This window comes from Hypanus sabinus, chromosome 26, assembly GCF_030144855.1.
Source record: "Hypanus sabinus isolate sHypSab1 chromosome 26, sHypSab1.hap1, whole genome shotgun sequence".
Taxonomy (NCBI): domain Eukaryota; kingdom Metazoa; phylum Chordata; class Chondrichthyes; order Myliobatiformes; family Dasyatidae; genus Hypanus; species Hypanus sabinus.
In genome coordinates, this window is record NC_082731.1 from 18,819,037 (window position 1) to 18,835,880 (window position 16,844).

General features: G+C 51.6%; 1 protein-coding gene across 14 annotated transcripts in view; it reads right to left on the reverse strand.

The window, feature by feature from the left end:
* Positions 1–16,844, reverse strand: part of LOC132381862 (von Willebrand factor A domain-containing protein 5A-like) — a 41,293-nt gene that overhangs the window by 21,069 nt on the left and 3,380 nt on the right. For all 14 annotated transcript variants that reach the window (XR_009508134.1, XM_059951566.1, XM_059951562.1 and 11 more), the window contains exons 2-9: positions 12,190–12,239; positions 11,166–11,368; positions 10,435–10,657; positions 8,941–9,107; positions 7,878–7,992; positions 7,450–7,616; positions 7,216–7,304; positions 523–667 (exon numbers count right to left, since the gene is read on the reverse strand). Coding sequence is in view for 13 of the 14 variants with exons in the window: in XM_059951566.1 (XP_059807549.1) it covers positions 523–667; positions 7,216–7,304; positions 7,450–7,616; positions 7,878–7,992; positions 8,941–9,107; positions 10,435–10,657; positions 11,166–11,368; positions 12,190–12,232 (1,152 nt within the window). In the remaining variant the exon portion in view is untranslated. The remainder of the gene's footprint in view (positions 1–522; positions 668–7,215; positions 7,305–7,449; positions 7,617–7,877; positions 7,993–8,940; positions 9,108–10,434; positions 10,658–11,165; positions 11,369–12,189; positions 12,240–16,844) is intronic.

Here is a 16,844-nt window from a genome sequence, read left to right on the forward strand (position 1 = left end):
CTTCCCTCACTCCAACTCCTCTCCCAACTCCTTCCTTCCCTCACTCAACTCCTCTCCCATCTCCTTCCTTCCCTCACTCAACTCCTCTCCCATCTCCTTCCTTCCGTCACTCAACTCCTCTCCCATCTCCTTCCTTCCCTCACTCCCTCAACTCCTCTCCCATCTCCTTCCTTCCCTCACTCCAACTCCTCTCCCAACTCCTTCCTTCCCTCACTCAACTCCTCTCCCATCTCCTTCCTTCCCTCACTCAACTCCTCTCCCATCTCCTTCCTTCCGTCACTCAACTCCTCTCCCAACTCCTTCCTTCCCTCACTTGCTCAACTCCTCTCCCATCTCCTTCCTTCCCTCACTCCCTGAACTCCTCTCCCAACTGCCACTACTCACACTCCCTCATGTCTCACACTCAGTCCTTCACTGCCCCCACCTCAGTCCCTCCCTCCCCTCCCTCTCTCCTACTCTTCCACCCTTTCAGTCTCTCCGTCTCTTGGGTGAACCACAGGGAGGGGTGACGATGCACTTTACCTGTCGCGGGTGTCCTGGCACGCAGGGTGTTGTGTAGATGGCCGATAGGGGCTGCAGGATCTCTGTCCCACCCATATCCGCATCGATCTCCTTCAGCTGAGACAGTGCTTCTTGCATGGAGGTCTGATTGTACTCAACACTCTTCCTGTGCAGGTTGAGGGGGAGATAATCCGACAACAACATGACAACTCCGTCCAAGGCAGACATCGGAAGGGAGCAGAGGGGATGGGGTTAGCGCGGAGAAGTGGGGCTGGCAGAACAGGTCGGGGAGCATCTCCCAGCAGTTCAAATCATCTAGCTATTGCTTCAATATACCATCTAGTACAAAGGTTCCCAAGTTTATTTATGCCATGGACCCCAGGTGGGGAAAGCCCTGATCTAGTGCAGGTTTAAGACTGAAGGAAAGCTCTCTTATTCTTTACATTGCTATCCTGGGCACTGGAATTTACCATGCACTCAAATTCTTACTAAGCAGTGGCGTACCTAACAGACTCTGTAATCTGATGTGTACAAAATATTTCGACTGAAATCCAATGAGAAAAGAAAACTGTTCTTTGCAATCCTGTGATCTTCTGATTGTAATCCAATAATATTTTAACACAAGCCAGAGGTATTTCGATACAACTGATAAAAGTACGGATGAATTAAGTATTACACAATATTGAATATAGTCAATGGCCAAAGCCATGAAAGCTGCTACAGGAAAAGAGGGAGCTGAATCTCCGGTTATTACATGTACACAGATGACTGAGGGTTTGAGATTTCACTGAATAGGACATTACAACTTGATGAGTTACAATCAAGGTTGAGTCAAGGGCATAGGTACAAAATTAAGGGAGGGAAGTTTTGGGGAGACATCAGCAGTAAGTTTTTTTTGCACAGAGGGTTGTGAGTGCCGGGAATGACTTGCCAGGGATGATGATAGAGGCCAAAACATTAGGGGTATTTAAGAGCATCTTGGACAGGCACAGGGATGAAAGAAAAGTGGAAGGTTATGGGGTAGTGTGGGTTTAGTACTTTTTTTAAGCATTATTTGGGTCAGCACAACATGGAGGGCTGAAGGGCCTGTACTGTGCCGTAGTGTTCTATGGTGCTATGGTTAATGAAATGTGACCCTGAAATGTGAAATGAAATGAAATGAAATGTGACCCTGAAATGTGAAATGAAATGAAATGAAATGTGAAATGAGATATGGAATAAGATCTGAAGGCTGTCTTTGGGAAAGGATAAGACTGGCTGGACATCAGCAGTATGACCACAATTCTGAAAGCTGCATTAGAAATTCAAATCTGTGACAAAGTGGGCACATGGTCTGATAGAAAGCATAATTTATGACTTGGCAGAATGAGTCAAGTCATAAAAGGTCATCGAACAGGTGCAAGAGGTAAGGAAAACTGTGACCGATTACAAAACCAGTGTGACAGAGACGGTAAAAAGTCTAAATAGCAATTTTTTGCTTCAGCTGAGCAAGTGAGAACACAACATGGTGCGTGCAATCAAATCAAAATGCATTGCGTGGAGCTTCCAAGTAAACTGAAGCAGTATCAGAATATCAGAAAGCCCAGCAGGGACCACAAGCTCACAGTCTGGCCAGAAATGCTTCTCCTTGGGAAACACCCCCTCGTTGGATGGTCCCCCCAGACAGCACCACCATCTGGACCCTGAGCAATCACAGCATGGACTCTACGGCAACCTCTAGTGACACAGGAGAGGTTTACAGTGATGAAGCAATAAGATTGGCAGTTGTGGTACGATTTGCCCCAATAAAGACCAAGGATGTGAAGAAACACGGGACTGATGATAGAACCTATGAAAGGAGATGAATGGTTTCCCATCAACCACCTAAACCGAGAAGGGAGTCCAATGGTCCAAAGAAATTCCACCTCCTAAAAAATGGAAGTCTAAAGACTTGGATTGAGCTTTATCATATTAAGAACAAACTGCACCCATATAATGGCATCCAAATCTTTGTCGACTATGTTGTGACTCATCGAGCTGACAACAACATTAAAGACTAACAAAATATACAAGATGGTTGGAATGCAATTGAGAGGTGATTGGAAGAATGACGGACGTGGACTGATCGGAGGAAAGTGGTGGATTGTAAGTAAAAGATTTCTGAGGATGTTTCTGAATACGAGGAATGCTACAGGAGAACGTGCTTAAAGTTTTCAGGGGCTTCAGGAATAAATGAAGATTACATAGAGGTTCCTACAATTGAAGTCAACTTTTCATGGACGACTTAAGACCAGATATTGCAAAAATGGGAAAGGAGCCAAAATGAATTGGAGTGTTCGATATAGTGAGCTTTTACAAGCCACCAAACAATTGGAACAAGGATATCGAAATGGGAATAAGATCATCACAGTTAAGATCAACAGTCTCTGACCAAGGGTCAACAGTCATTGCTAGGAGTCAACAGCCACAGCAAGGGAAGCCACACACACACACACACACGCACACGCACGCACGCACACACAGACACACACACAGACACACACACAGAGACACACACACGCATGCACACAGACACACACACAACACACCACACACCCCACTCACCCCACACCACACACACACAGAAAACCTCTCATCCGGGACTATATCTCAAGGTGGGAATTGTTGTGTCACATCGACCATGACCAAGGATCACATTTCACTGTGAGAGTTTGACAGGAACTATGTTGACAGATGAACATTGAATGGTTGTTTCATTGTCCACGTTGCCCAGAGTCATCAGGACAAGCCAGACAAATGAATGGAATGTCAGACGGAGACTGACTGAGAATCCCGAGGAAGGCGTACCGAGGCCTAAGCTCTTCCTCTGGTCTTCAGGGCAACACCAAACAAGAAATTGAAACAAAATCCATTCGACGTACTAACAGGGTGTCGCATGTCACTGCCGGGAGCTCCACATCTCAGGGAGGCTGATAAGACACGTTACGGCAAATAGTTTTGTTAACTGTTGTGTGAAATTAACTCGAGCTGTCCAGCCTGCTTCTCAACAGAAGGCAAGTCGGTAGTCAACGATGTTTACTGCCCACCTCACTCGCTGCCGTCAGAGGTAGGTGTCTCCGCGGGACAGTGTCTCTCTGTCTTTCAGTGACAGTGTCTCGGTGTCTCCGCGGGACAGTGTCTCAGTGTCTCTGTGTGACGGTCTCTCAGTGTCTCTGTGTGACGGTCTCTCGGTGTCTCTGTGTGACGGTCTCTCGGTGTCTCTGTGTGACGGTCTCTCGGTGTCTCTGTGTGACGGTCTCTCGGTGTCTCCGCGTGACAGTGTCTCAGTGTCTCTGTGTGACGGTCTCTCGGTGTCTCCGCGGGACAGTGTCTCTCTGTCTTTCAGTGACAGTGTCTCGGTGTCTCCGCGGGACAGTGTCTCAGTGTCTCTGTGTGACGGTCTCTCAGTGTCTCTGTGTGACGGTCTCTCAGTGTCTCTGTGTGACGGTCTCTCGGTGTCTCCGCGTGACAGTGTCTCAGTGTCTCTGTGTGACGGTCTCTCGGTGTCTCCGCGTGACAGTGTCTCAGTGTCTCTGTGTGACAGTGTCTCAGTGTCTCTGTGTGACGGTCTCTCGGTGTCTCCGCGGGACAGTGTCTCAGTGTCTCTGTGTGACGGTCTCTCGGTGTCTCTGTGTGACGGTCTCTCGGTGTCTCTGTGTGACGGTCTCTCGGTGTCTCTGTGTGACGGTCTCTCGGTGTCTCTGTGTGACGGTCTCTCGGTGTCTCCGCGGGACAGTGTCTCAGTGTCTCTGTGTGACAGTCTCAGTGTCTCTGTGTGACAGTCTCTCAGTGTCTCTGCGTGACGGTCTCTCGGTGTCTCCGTGTGACGGTCTCTCGGTGTCTCCGTGTGACGGTCTCTCGGTGTCTCCGTGTGACGGTCTCTCGGTGTCTCCGTGTGACGGTCTCTCGGTGTCTCTGTGTGACGGTCTCTCGGTGTCTCCGTGTGACGGTCTCTCGGTGTCTCCGCGGGACGGTCTCTCGGTGTCTCTGTGTGACGGTCTCTCGGTGTCTCCGTGTGACGGTCTCTCGGTGTCTCCGTGTGACGGTCTCTCGGTGTCTCTGTGTGACGGTCTCTCGGTGTCTCTGTGTGACGGTCTCTCGGTGTCTCCGTGTGACGGTCTCTCGGTGTCTCTGTGTGACGGTCTCTCAGTGTCTCTGTGTGACGGTCTCAGTGTCTCTGTGTGACGGTCTCTCGGTGTCTCCGTGTGACGGTCTCAGTGTCTCTGTGTGACGGTCTCTCGGTGTCTCCGTGTGACGGTCTCAGTGTCTCTGTGTGACGGTCTCTCGGTGTCTCTGTGTGACAGTCTCGGTGTCTCTGTGTGACGGTCTCTCGGTGTCTCCGTGTGACGGTCTCTCGGTGTCTCCGTGTGACGGTCTCTCGGTGTCTCCGTGTGACGGTCTCTCGGTGTCTCCGTGTGACGGTCTCTCGGTGTCTCCGTGTGACGGTCTCTCGGTGTCTCCGTGTGACGGTCTCTCGGTGTCTCCGTGTGACGGTCTCTCGGAGTCTCCGTGTGACAGTCTCGGAGTCTCCGTGTGACAGTCTCGGTGTCTCTGTGTGACGGTCTCTCGGTGTCTCTGTGTGACAGTCTCTCGGAGTCTCTGTGTGACAGTCTCGGAGTCTCTGTGTGACAGTCTCGGAGTCTCTGTGTGACAGTCTCGGAGTCTCTGTGTGACAGTCTCGGAGTCTCTGTGTGACAGTCTCTCGGTGTCTCTGTGTGACAGTCTCTGACTGACTGCTCCTGAAGGAAGGTGTCTGCGCTTGAATGGTCTGTTCAATGCTGCTGGAGAATTGTGCTGGAGTCCTTGGTCTTGTGCAAAGTTAATCGATGCGGTTCGTGCATTGGACTGTATAGATCACGTTATGATGCCTGGACTCTATTGAGTTTGTGTTTTATATTCACTGTTTTTGGCTCATCTTTTTCTGCAGCTTACGTGATTTAGTTTAATTACGGATGGGCATGCGGTGGGGGTGAGGTTTGATGTTTTACTGTGAACGGGTTCCATAGTTTTCTTTGTTTCATGACTGTGGAAAGACAAATCTCAGGGGCTGTTTCATGCATACTGTGGCATGCAAAAGTTTGGGGAGCCCCGGTCAAAATTTCTGTTACTGTGAATAGTTAAGTAAGTAGAAGAACTGATCTCCAAAGGTCATAACATTAAAGATGAAACATTCCTTTCAACATTTTAAGCAAGATTAGCATATTATTTTTGTTTTGTACCATTTTATAGTGAAAAAAAGGAAAGGAGCACCATACAAAAGTTTGGACACACCAAGAGATTTGAGCTCAGACCCTAATTAGCTTGTTAGGGCTATGGCTTGTTCACAGTCATCGTTAGGAAAGGCCAGGTGATGCAAATTTCAAAGCTTTATAAATACCCTGACTCCTCAAACCTTGTCCCAACAATCAGCAGCCATGGGCTCCTCTAAGCAACTGCCTAGCACTCTGAAAATTAAAATAAATGGTGCCCACAAAGCAGGAGAAGGCTATAAGAAGATAGCAAAGTGTTTTCAGGTAGCCGTTTCCTCAGTTCGTAATGTAATTAAGAAATGGCAGTTAACAGGAATGGTGGAGGTCAAGTTGAGGTCTGGAAGACCAGGAAAACTTCCTGAGAGAACTGCTCGTGGGATTGCTAGAAAGGCAAATCAAAACCCCTGTTTGACTGCAAAAGACCTTCAGGAAGATTTAGCAGACTCTGGAGTGGTGGTGCACTGTTCTAATGTGCAGTGACAGCTGCACAAATATGACCTTCATGGAAGAGTCATCAGAAGAAAACCTTTCCTGTGTCCTCAGCACAAAATTCAGCCTCAGAAGTTTGCAAAGGAACATCTAAACAAACCTGATACATTTTGGAAACAAGTCCTGTGGACTGATGGAAGTTAAATAGAACTGGAAGTCTTCTGCAAGGAAGAGTGGGTGAAAATCTCCCAAACAAGAATGGAAAGACTCTGAGCTGGCTACAGAAAGCATTTACAAGCTGTGATACTTGCCAAAGGGTGTGTTTCTAAGTACTGACCATGCAGGGTGCCCAAACTTTTGCTTCAGGCCTTTTTCCATTTTTGTTATTTTGAAACTGTAAAAAATGGGAATAAAAAAAAGCAATATTGCTTAAAATATTAAAGGAATGTGTCATCTTTAACTTTATGACTTTTGGAAATCGGGTCATCTCTTACTTGCTTAGCTATTCACAGTAACAGAAATTTTGACCAGGGGTGCCCAAACTTTTGCATTCCACTGTATATATTTTGATAAAAGATGTACTTTGTAACTTTGAACTTTTAATTACTGAATCAGCAGTGAAAGAAGACGGTAAATGAAAGTGGGTACACACCAGCCACTGAAACTGACCTACTGCCGGCCGATGAAGACAATAAGTAATGTGGTTAATGTGCTAGTAATTCCAGACTCAGTGGCCAATGCTGCTGGGCGACTCGGAGCAAATCACTCACCAGGCTAGTAACTACTCGACGTTATGAAGATCATTTGCAGTTCTATTTTTACCAATTCTCCCTGCACGCATTTTATACAGGGAGTGTACGGCGAGGTGGGGGGGGGGGCGGGGGTGCTGGCGAAGGTGGCTGCATTGGGCGGCACACATGGGGCTTGAACGAATCAAGATGGGAAATGGTTGGGTCAGGTTCTACCCGGGAATTCTGGCCCTCAAGTTCCCGGCCCCAGGATGAAAGTTCCCACTTACGGGAAGAACGAGGTGAAGTGGCTCCCAAATCCGTAAATGTTGAAGAAACATCCCATGGGAAGGCTCTTGAGGAGCAGGAGCATCGTGTCCTGTGGGGGGAGAACAGAACTTGTCAGTCCTGAAGACTCTCCCGGGCATTCCCACAACTCCACATCCCGGCCGGAAAATCGAAACAGACCCTCCGTCCCATAGGCCCGCACGAGTGATTCCCTCTGCATCCTGGGCCGGATTTACCTTGGCACACTGGATCCGGGACCTGGAGTTTCCGTGAGACATCGACATTCCCATGCTGCCCGACCTATCCATGAGGAAAATGAACTCGCCTGTCGGCACGTCCTGGAGATCCTCGGGAAACCGGGGGAAGAGATTCACCATGACAGTGGGGTCGGCCATCAGGGTCCCTGTGTTGGGGCAAGAGGAGCGTTTCAGGGGGAGGAGGGGACTCTTCCCAAATCACACACACAGCGCTGGTTATCTAGGAGCACAGGACCCATCCGGACACCTCCCATCCCCACCCTGCATTTCACACCCCTCTCTCACTTCCCACCCACCCTTCCAGCCCCATCCCACACATTCCCACTCCCCTCTCACCCCATACAACCCTACTCCAACAGCCCCCCCACAAAGATGGGGCACATTCCCCTTCCCAGAGAAGCCCCCACCTGGAGCAGCAGACCCCGGCCCTGCCTCGAGGATGGCGCTCGGTTCATGGACCTTCTGGGAGAACATCAAGAGCTCGACGTCCCTGTCGAAGCCGTGACCCTTCACCAGGGAGAGCTGGAAATGGGGTCACAACACAGGGTCAGAACACAGAGCAGAACAGGAGGGGAGAGAGTCACCAGAAACTCCCCTTCAGGGAGACGGACTGAGGGACACCGGTCAGTGTACAGATATCCCCCTGAGGGAGAGGGACTGAGGGACACCGGTCAGTGTACAGATATCCCACTGAGGGAGAGGGACTGAGGCACGCCGGTCAGTGTACAGATATCCCCCTGAGGGAGAGGGACTGAGGGACACCGGTCAGTGTACAGATATCCCCCTGAGGGAGAGGGACTGAGGGGCATCGGTCAGTGTACAGATATCCTCCTGAGGGAGAGGGACTGAGGGACACCGGTCAGTGTACAGATATCCCACTGAGGGAGAGGGACTGAGGCACGCCGGTCAGTGTACAGATATCCCCCTGAGGGAGAGGGACTGAGGGGCATCGGTCAGTGTACAGATATCCCCCTGAGGAAGAGAGACTGAGAGACACCGGTCAGTGTACAGATATCCCCCTGAGGGAGAGGGACTGAGGGACACCGGTCAGTGTACAGATATCCCCCTGAGGGAGAGGGACTGTGGGACACCGGTCAGTGTACAGATATCCCCAGAGGGAGAGGGACTGAGGCACACCGGTCAGTGTACAGATATCCTCCTGAGGGAGAGGGACTGAGAGACACCGGTCAGTGTACAGATATCCCCCTGAGGGAGAGGGACTGTGGGACACCGGTCAGTGTACAGATATCCTCCTGAGGGAGAGGGACTGTGGGACACCGGTCAGTGTACAGATATCCCCCTGAGGGAGAGGGACTGTGGGACACCGGTCAGTGTACAGATATCCCCGAGGGACACCGGTCAGTGTATCTGATTTCCGTCTGTCCACTTGAATTGTTACTTTATTGCCACTTCCCCTCCACAAGACCACTGTCCCACTGATGGTTATTGGTGTGAAACAGCTTTCCTTACCTTGGCTGACGTCTTGTCGGGATTGAGGAATTCCACGGGTGTCACTTGGCAATTGGATTGGATCCGGGAGATCCCATGTGGGCTGTGGAAATGAGCCTCCAGCTCCAAAGTGTAGAGTGGCTTGTCCGTGGGGGCACTGGCCTGTGTTATACAGGGACCCTGGGTGCCTGGGAGAGTTGGAGGTGGTTTGGTTAGATTCAAGTGCACTGAACGGGGGAGACTGACCCTGTCCCTGGGAGTGTGTGACGGGACGGTGTGGAGGGAGCCTCACCCTGTGTCTGACCCTGTCCCTGGGAGTGTGTGACGGGACGGTGTGGAGGGAGCCTCACCCTGTGTCTGACCCTGTCCCTGGGAGTGTGTGACGGGACGGTGTTGTGGGAGCCTCACCCTGTGTCTGACCCTGTCCCTGTGAGTATGTGACGGGACGGTGTGGAGGGTGCCTCACCCTGTGTCTGACCTTGTCCCTGGGAGTGTGTGATGGGACGGTGTGGGGGGGGAGCCTCACCCTGTGTCTGACCCTATCCCTGGGAGTGTGTGACGGGACGGTGTGGAGGGAGCCTCACCCTGTGTCTGACCCTGTCCCCGGGATTGTGTTACGGGACGGTGTGGAGGGAGCCTCACCCGGTGTCTGACCCTGACCCTGGGTATGTGTTACGTGACGGTGTGGAGGGAGCATCACCCTGTGTCTGGCCCTGTCCCTGGGAGTGTGTGACGGGACGGTGTGGAGTGAGCCTCACCCTGTGTCTGACCCTGTCCCTGGGAGTGTGTGACGGGACGGTGTGGAGGGAGCCTCACCCTGTGTCTGACCCTGTCCCTGGGAGTGTGTGACGGGACGGTGTGGAGGGAGCCTCACCCTGTGTCTGACCCTGTCCCTGGGAGTGTGTGACGGGACGGTGTGGAGGGAGCCTCACCCTGTGTCTGACCCTGTCCCTGGGGGTGTGTGACGGGACGGTGTTGTGGGAGCCTCACCCTGTGTCTGACCTTGTCCCTGGGAGTGTGTGATGGGACGGTGTGGGGGGGGAGCCTCACCCTGTGTCTGACCCTATCCCTGGGAGTGTGTGACGGGACGGTGTGGAGGGAGCCTCACCCTGTGTTTGACCCTGTCCCCGGGATTGTGTTACGGGACGGTGTGGAGGGAGCCTCACCCGGTGTCTGACCCTGTCCCTGGGTATGTGTTACGGGACGGTGTGGAGGGAGCATCACCCTGTGTCTGACTCTGTCCCTGGGAGTGTGTGACGGGACGGTGTGGAGGGAGCCTCACCCTGTGTCTGACCCTGTCCCTGGGAGTGTGTGACGGGACGGTGTGGAGGGAGCCTCACCCTGTGTCTGACCCTGTCCCTGGGAGTGTGTGACGGGACGGTGTGGAGGGAGCCTGACCCTGTCACAGGGAGTGTGTTACGGGATGGTGTGGAGGGAGCCTCACCCTGTGTCTGACTCTCTCCTACTGCAGGGCAGCATCGGTGGGTGACCCTCTCTTTGGGACCAGGAACTTACCTGCAGGGGAGTACCGGGGGTTTAGGACAGCGGGCAGAGTGAAGCGGACGGCACCATCAGCCTCAAGGGGCAGTTCCTGGGCCAGGCTGAAGGAGACGGTGACCGCACAGCCTGGGGGCAGGTTGCCCACCCTGCAGGTGAAGATGTCACTGCTACTGCTGTCCTCCTCGAGCAGGAAGGCCTCCTGGCCGGAGGAGATGGCGTCGTCGTAGGCGTCCTGAGCCTGGAGGGGAGGGGTGTGGGCAGGTTGGGGCAGAGAGCAGAGGAGCCTGGTTACCAGATCTGCCTCCTCCCCACCCCCCCCCCCCCAGCATGCAGTCTGGTCCCAGATCCCAAGATCCCTGTGTCCGGTAACATTTATCTGATATCCCAGGATCTCATCTGAGTTCCCGAGTCAGTACTTCAAGATAGAAGGTCCCAGCTCTGGCTCAAAGACCTTAACTTGGGACAGATCTCCCAGCTCGTCACCACCGCAGATCAAAACACACAGCTCCAATTCAGAACCCCACCCCTCTTATCCGCACCAAAAGATCATCTCCCACCGCACAATCCAGGGATCACCACGCTGGAATCGCAATCCCACATCAGTCTTTACAGACCTTGATCCCCATCCCGGGGGAGTCTGACTCCGACTGAGATGTCGAAAGATAATTTGTCCTGTCGACTTAGAATTAGATTCTTTTAGATGATTAAGTGGTCTATGTACCCTTTCCCACCCACCCAACTCCCACCTGTTCCCGGTCCTTTATCTCGGCCACGATCGTCTTCCCGTCCACCGTCGCTTGGAAGTTGTAGACGGCAGAATCGCTGTCCACAGGGAATGTGAACACGGCCTCCAGGGGAGCAGCCTCCTCATTCCTGTACTCCAGGTCTGCAGACACATCGGCCACAAACCCCTTCACCTCCACTCGCACCGAGATCTTCTTCAGAGGAACTGGGTCGGGACGGGGGAATAACAAGGTGAGGGGGAGGGTGTAGAAACCACCATTGGAAATCCCAATGGAGACACACCCGTTCCCATTCACTCCCACCGTCCACAATCCGAATAGTCCCCACCCCTTCCCATTCACTCCCACCGTACACAATCCCAATGGACCCCATCCCTTCCCATTCACTCCCACCGTCCACAACCCCAATGGACCCCACCCCTTCCCATTCACTCCCACTGTACACAACCCCAATAGTCCCCACCCCTTCCCATTCACTCCCACCGTACACAATCCCAATGGACCTCACCCTTTCCCATTCACTCCCACCGTCCACAACCCCAATGGACCCCATCCCTTCCCATTCACTCCCACCGTCCACAACCCCAATGGACCCCACCCCTTCCCATTCACTCCCACTGTACACAACCCCAATGGACCCCACCCCTTCCCATTCACTCCCACTGTACACAACCCCAATGGACCCCACCCCTTCCCATTCACTCCCACCGTCCACAATCCCAATGGACCCCACCCCTTCCCATTCACTCCCACCGTCCACAATCCCAATGGACCCCACCCCTTCCCATTCACTCCCACCGTCCACAATCCCAATGGACCCCACCCCTTCCCATTCACTCCCACTGTACACAATCCCAATGGACCCCACCACTTCCCATTCACTCCCGTGTCCACAATCCAAGTGGCCCTCTCCCATTCCCATTCCTGAATCCAGTCAGGGAATGGGATTGCGTGAACCAACATGGACTCAACAGGCAAATTCCCTCCTAGTCAAAGGGAACTGTGTTAAACGTGGCTGACTGCTCACCTGGGGTGTTCTGGGCTGTCACGAGTCCGCAGTGTCTGACCATTGTGTGGCTGAAATGCAAACAAAGATATGAGTGTTGTGTGTGGCCCAGGATTTCTCCGTCCCCTTCCCCCACATCAATCCCAACCCACCGGCCACCGCACTCCACCCCCAGCAGACAATGCCATTTCACTCTGAGCCTGCCCCAGCACAAATCTCAAGCCGTGCACCAGAGCTGCTGATGCTGGGTGTGTGTGAGGAATGCCCATTTATGGGGAGCATCAGGGCAAGAGGGACCACAATATATGTGGGTGGAAACCTTTTCTCTATACACTATTGTGATTTATAGCTTATGCAAGTCAAATAGACCCCCACAGGTCATTCCTGGTGTCGTTGTACAAACCCGGGTCACGAGACTCGACTGCCACAGATCCAGTCCTCAGCAGATGAACCGTCTGTTTCATCCCCAGCTTTTGATTCGGGTGTTTACGGCAAGTTCGCGTAGACACTCGGCCGCCCGCACAAGTTGTCATGAATCAGACTCTGGCTTATTATCACCGGCATGTGTCGTGAAATTTGTTAGCAGCAACAGCAGTTCAATGCAATACATAATAATATAGAAAAACTAAATAAGGATATCAATTAAACTAAGTCTATATGTATATTGAATTATTAAATAGACTAAAAATGGTGCAAAGCAGAAATCGTGTGCGTGTGTGTGTGCGTGTGGGGGGGCGGTGTAGTGGTCAGGAGTTCAATGAATCGGATGGCAGAGGGGAAGAAGCTGTTGCTGAATCTCTGAGCGTGTGCTTCAGGCTCATCTACCTCCTACCCGATGTTAACGAGAAGAGGGCATGTCCTGCGTGATTGGGGTCGTTAATAGTAGATGCCGCCTTCCTGAGACTCCTCTCCTTGCAGATGTCTTTGATGTGGAGGCTTGAACCCTAGATGGAGCTGACTAATTTTACACCTTCCTGAGGCTTCTCTCGGTTCTGTACGTCGCCACCCCCCCCCCACACCAGACCCCGATGCCGCCTGTCAGAATGCTCTCCATGGGACATCTGCAGAAGTCTTCAGGTGTTTTAGGCGACAAACCAAATCTCTTCTAATGAAATATATCCATTGTCTTGCCTTCTTTATAGCTGTGTCAATATGTTGGGACCAGGTTAGATCCTCAGATCTTGACACCAGGAGCTGTTCACTCTCTCCACTTCTGACCCCTCTGCGAGGATTGGTATGTGTTCCCTCGTGTTACCCTTCCCGAAGTCCACAATCAGCTCTTTCGTCTTACTGATGTTGAGTGACAGGTTGTTGTTGCGACGCCACTCCACTAGCTGGTATATCTCACTCCTGTACGCCCTCTCGTCACCACCTGAGATTCTACCCACAATGGTCGTATCATCAGCAAACTTATGGGTGGCGTTTGAGCTGTACTAGCCACACAGTCACGGGTACAGCTGGAGTAGAGCAGTGGGCCAAGCACACACCCCTGAGGGGCACCAGTGTGGATTGTCAGTGAGGAGGAGATATTGTGGTCTTCCAGTTTGGAAGTGGAGGATCCAATTGCAGAGGAATTGCAGAGGCCCAGTTTCTGTAGCTTATCAATCAGGACTGTGGGAATGATGGTGTAAAACACAGGTCTATTGTCAATGAACAGCATCCTAACATAGGTGTTTGCATTGTCCAGGTGATCTAAGGCCCTACGAACAGCCATTGAGATTGTGTCTGCCGTCGGCCCTCTATGGTGACAGGCAAATTGCAGAGGGTCCAGGCCCTTGCTGAGGCAGTGGTTCATTCTAGCCACGACCAACCTCTCAAAGCATTTCATCACCATAGGTGTGAAAAGGTGAAGCTCATGCTTTCAGGTTGGCGGCTAACCAGATGGAATACAAGGTGTCAAACTGGACTCACCCCGGACATACTCTCCATCTAGCCGAAGATACAAAAGCCAGGTATGCACCACCAAGTTCAAACACAGCTTCCACCCCACTGTTATTAGACTATTGAATGGTCCACTCGTATAAGATAGACTTTGGACTCTTGACCTCATTATGATCTTGCACCTTCTCTGCAACTGTTCTGCATAGGAGCAGAAGTGGGCCATTCGGCCTGTCGAGTCTAGTGTACCCCATCATTTGAACAAGAGAGATTTGATTTGACTCATACCCACTCTCCCCATGACCTTAACTAATCAAGAGCCAACACTAGCTGCCTTTAATACGTGCAGTGACAGCCTCCGCTGCCCTTTGTGGCAACACGTTCCACAGATTCCCAGCGGAAGGCAGCTGATTGGGCAAATCAGATTTGAGTAGCTCAGACTCAGCAGAGAGCAAATGATTGGACAATTGAAAATTGAAAAGCTCAAACAAATAAAAAAGGGGTAGTTCAAGCAGAGCGGCCAGTGAGTGGGCTGGTGAAGGAGTGGAGCGTTGAGGCTTTGGCTCGAGAGGCTTCGGCGAGCAGCGGCAGAAGATGAGCTTGCTCCCAGTGAGGTCAGGCCGGGTAAGTTTATTTGATTAATTTAATTAACAGGAGTTGGTAATGGAGGCAGTAGATAGGGCAGTTAAGTGCTCCAATTGTAGGATGTGGGAAGTCAGGAACAACACAATTGTCTCTGATGACTACACCTGCAAAAGGTGCATCCAGCTGCAGTTCCTGTCAAATCGATTTACTAGGATGTTACCTGGGTTTCAGCACTTAAGTTACAGAGAAAGGTTGAGCAAGTTAGGTCTCTATTCATTGGAGCGTAGAAGGTTGAGGGGGGATTTGATCGAGGTATTTAAAATTTTGAGAGGGATAGATAGAGTTGACGTGAATAGGCTGTTTCCATTGAGAGTAGGGGAGATTCAAACTAGAGGACATGATTTGAGAGTTAGGGGGCAGAAGTTTAAGGGAAACACGAGGGGGTATTTCTTTACTCAGAGAGTGATAGCTGTGTGGAATGAGCTTCCTGTAGAAATAGTAGAGGCCAGTTCAGTTGTGTCATTTAAGGTATAATTGGATAGGTATATGGACAGGAAAGGAGTGGAGGGTTATGGGCTGAGTGCGGGTAGGTGGGACTAGGTGGGATTAAGAGTTCGGCACGGACTAGGAGGGCCGAGATGGCCTGTTTCCGTGCTGTGATTGTTATATGGTTATATGGAACTGGAGCTGGAGCTGGATGAACTTCAGATCATTCAGGAGGCAGAGGCAGTAATAGAGCAGAGTTTCAGGGAGACAGTCACCAATAAAAGTCAGGAGACAGGAGAGGGAAGGGGAATAGACAGGAAGAGCAGAGCACCCCTGTGGCCATTCCCATCAACAATAAGTATACCGTTTTGGATACTGTCGGTGGGGATGACCTACCAGGGACAAGTTGCAGTGGTCGCATCTCTGGCGCCGAGACTGGACCCTCAGCTCAGAAGGGAAGGAGGGAAAAGAGGAGAGCAGTAGTGATAGAGGATTCGATAGTTGGGGGACAGATAAGAGGATCTGTGAGAGAGATCGAGAATCCCGGATGGTCTGTTGCCTCCCTGATGCCAGGGTCCACGATATCTCGGATCGCGTTCTCGGTATTCTCAGGAGAGAGGGTGAGCAACCAGATGTCGTGGTCCACGTGGGGACCAAAGACATAGATAGGAGTAGGGATGAGGTCCTGAAGAAGGAATATAGGGAGTTAGGAAAGTTAAAAAGCAGGACCTCAAGGGTGGTGATCTCGGGATTGCTGCCTGTGCCACGAGACAGAGAGGGTAGGAACAGGAAGTTATGGCAGATGAATGTGTGGCTGAAGAGTTGGTGCAGGGGGCAGGGGTTCAGATTTCTGGATCATTGGGATCTCTCCTGGGGAAGGTCTGACCTGTACAAAACGGACGGGCTGAACTGGAAAGGGACCAATATCCTGGCGGGTAGGTTTGCTAGAGCTGTTGGGGAGGGTTTAAACTAGTTTGGCAGGGGGTGGGAATCAGAATGTGAGTGCAGAGATTAGGGTAGAAGGACAAGGGCATGATGCTGAGAGTTCTGAGTTGGTGAGGAAGGACAGGCTGGGAATGAAACATAAAGGTAGCCAGTCAGAGGGGTTGAAATGTGTCTATTTCAACACTAGGAGTATTAGGAATAAAGGGGATGAACTTAAAGCATGGATCAGTACGTGGAACTACGATGTTGTGGCCGTTACTGAAACTTGGGTGGAGGAAGGGCAGGATTGGCTGATGCAGGTCCTGGGGTTCAGGTGTTTTAAAAGGAATAGGATGGGAGGTAGAAAGGTGGGGTGGTGGGAAGTAGCATTACTGGTCTGGGATAGAACCACGGCTGTAGAAAGGGAGAACGCTGCAGAGGGAGTGTCCACAGAGTCAGTCTGGGTGGAAGTTAGAAATAGGAAGGGATCAGTCACTGTGCTGGGAGTAGTCTATAGGTTCCCAAATTGCCCTCGGGACACCGAGGAGCAGATAAGCAGGCAGATTTCAGAATGGTGCAGGAAATACAGGGTTGTAGTTATGGGTGATTTCAACTTCCCTCATATTGACTGGCACCTACTGACTGCAAGGGGGATAGATGGGGCTGAATTTGTCAGGTGTGTTCAAGAAGGATTCCTGACACACTATGTGGACCGGCCGACGAGAGGAGAGGCCATACTGGTTCTCGTTCTGGTTAATGAACCTGGTCAGCTGACAGACCTCTTGGTGGGGGAGCATTTTGGT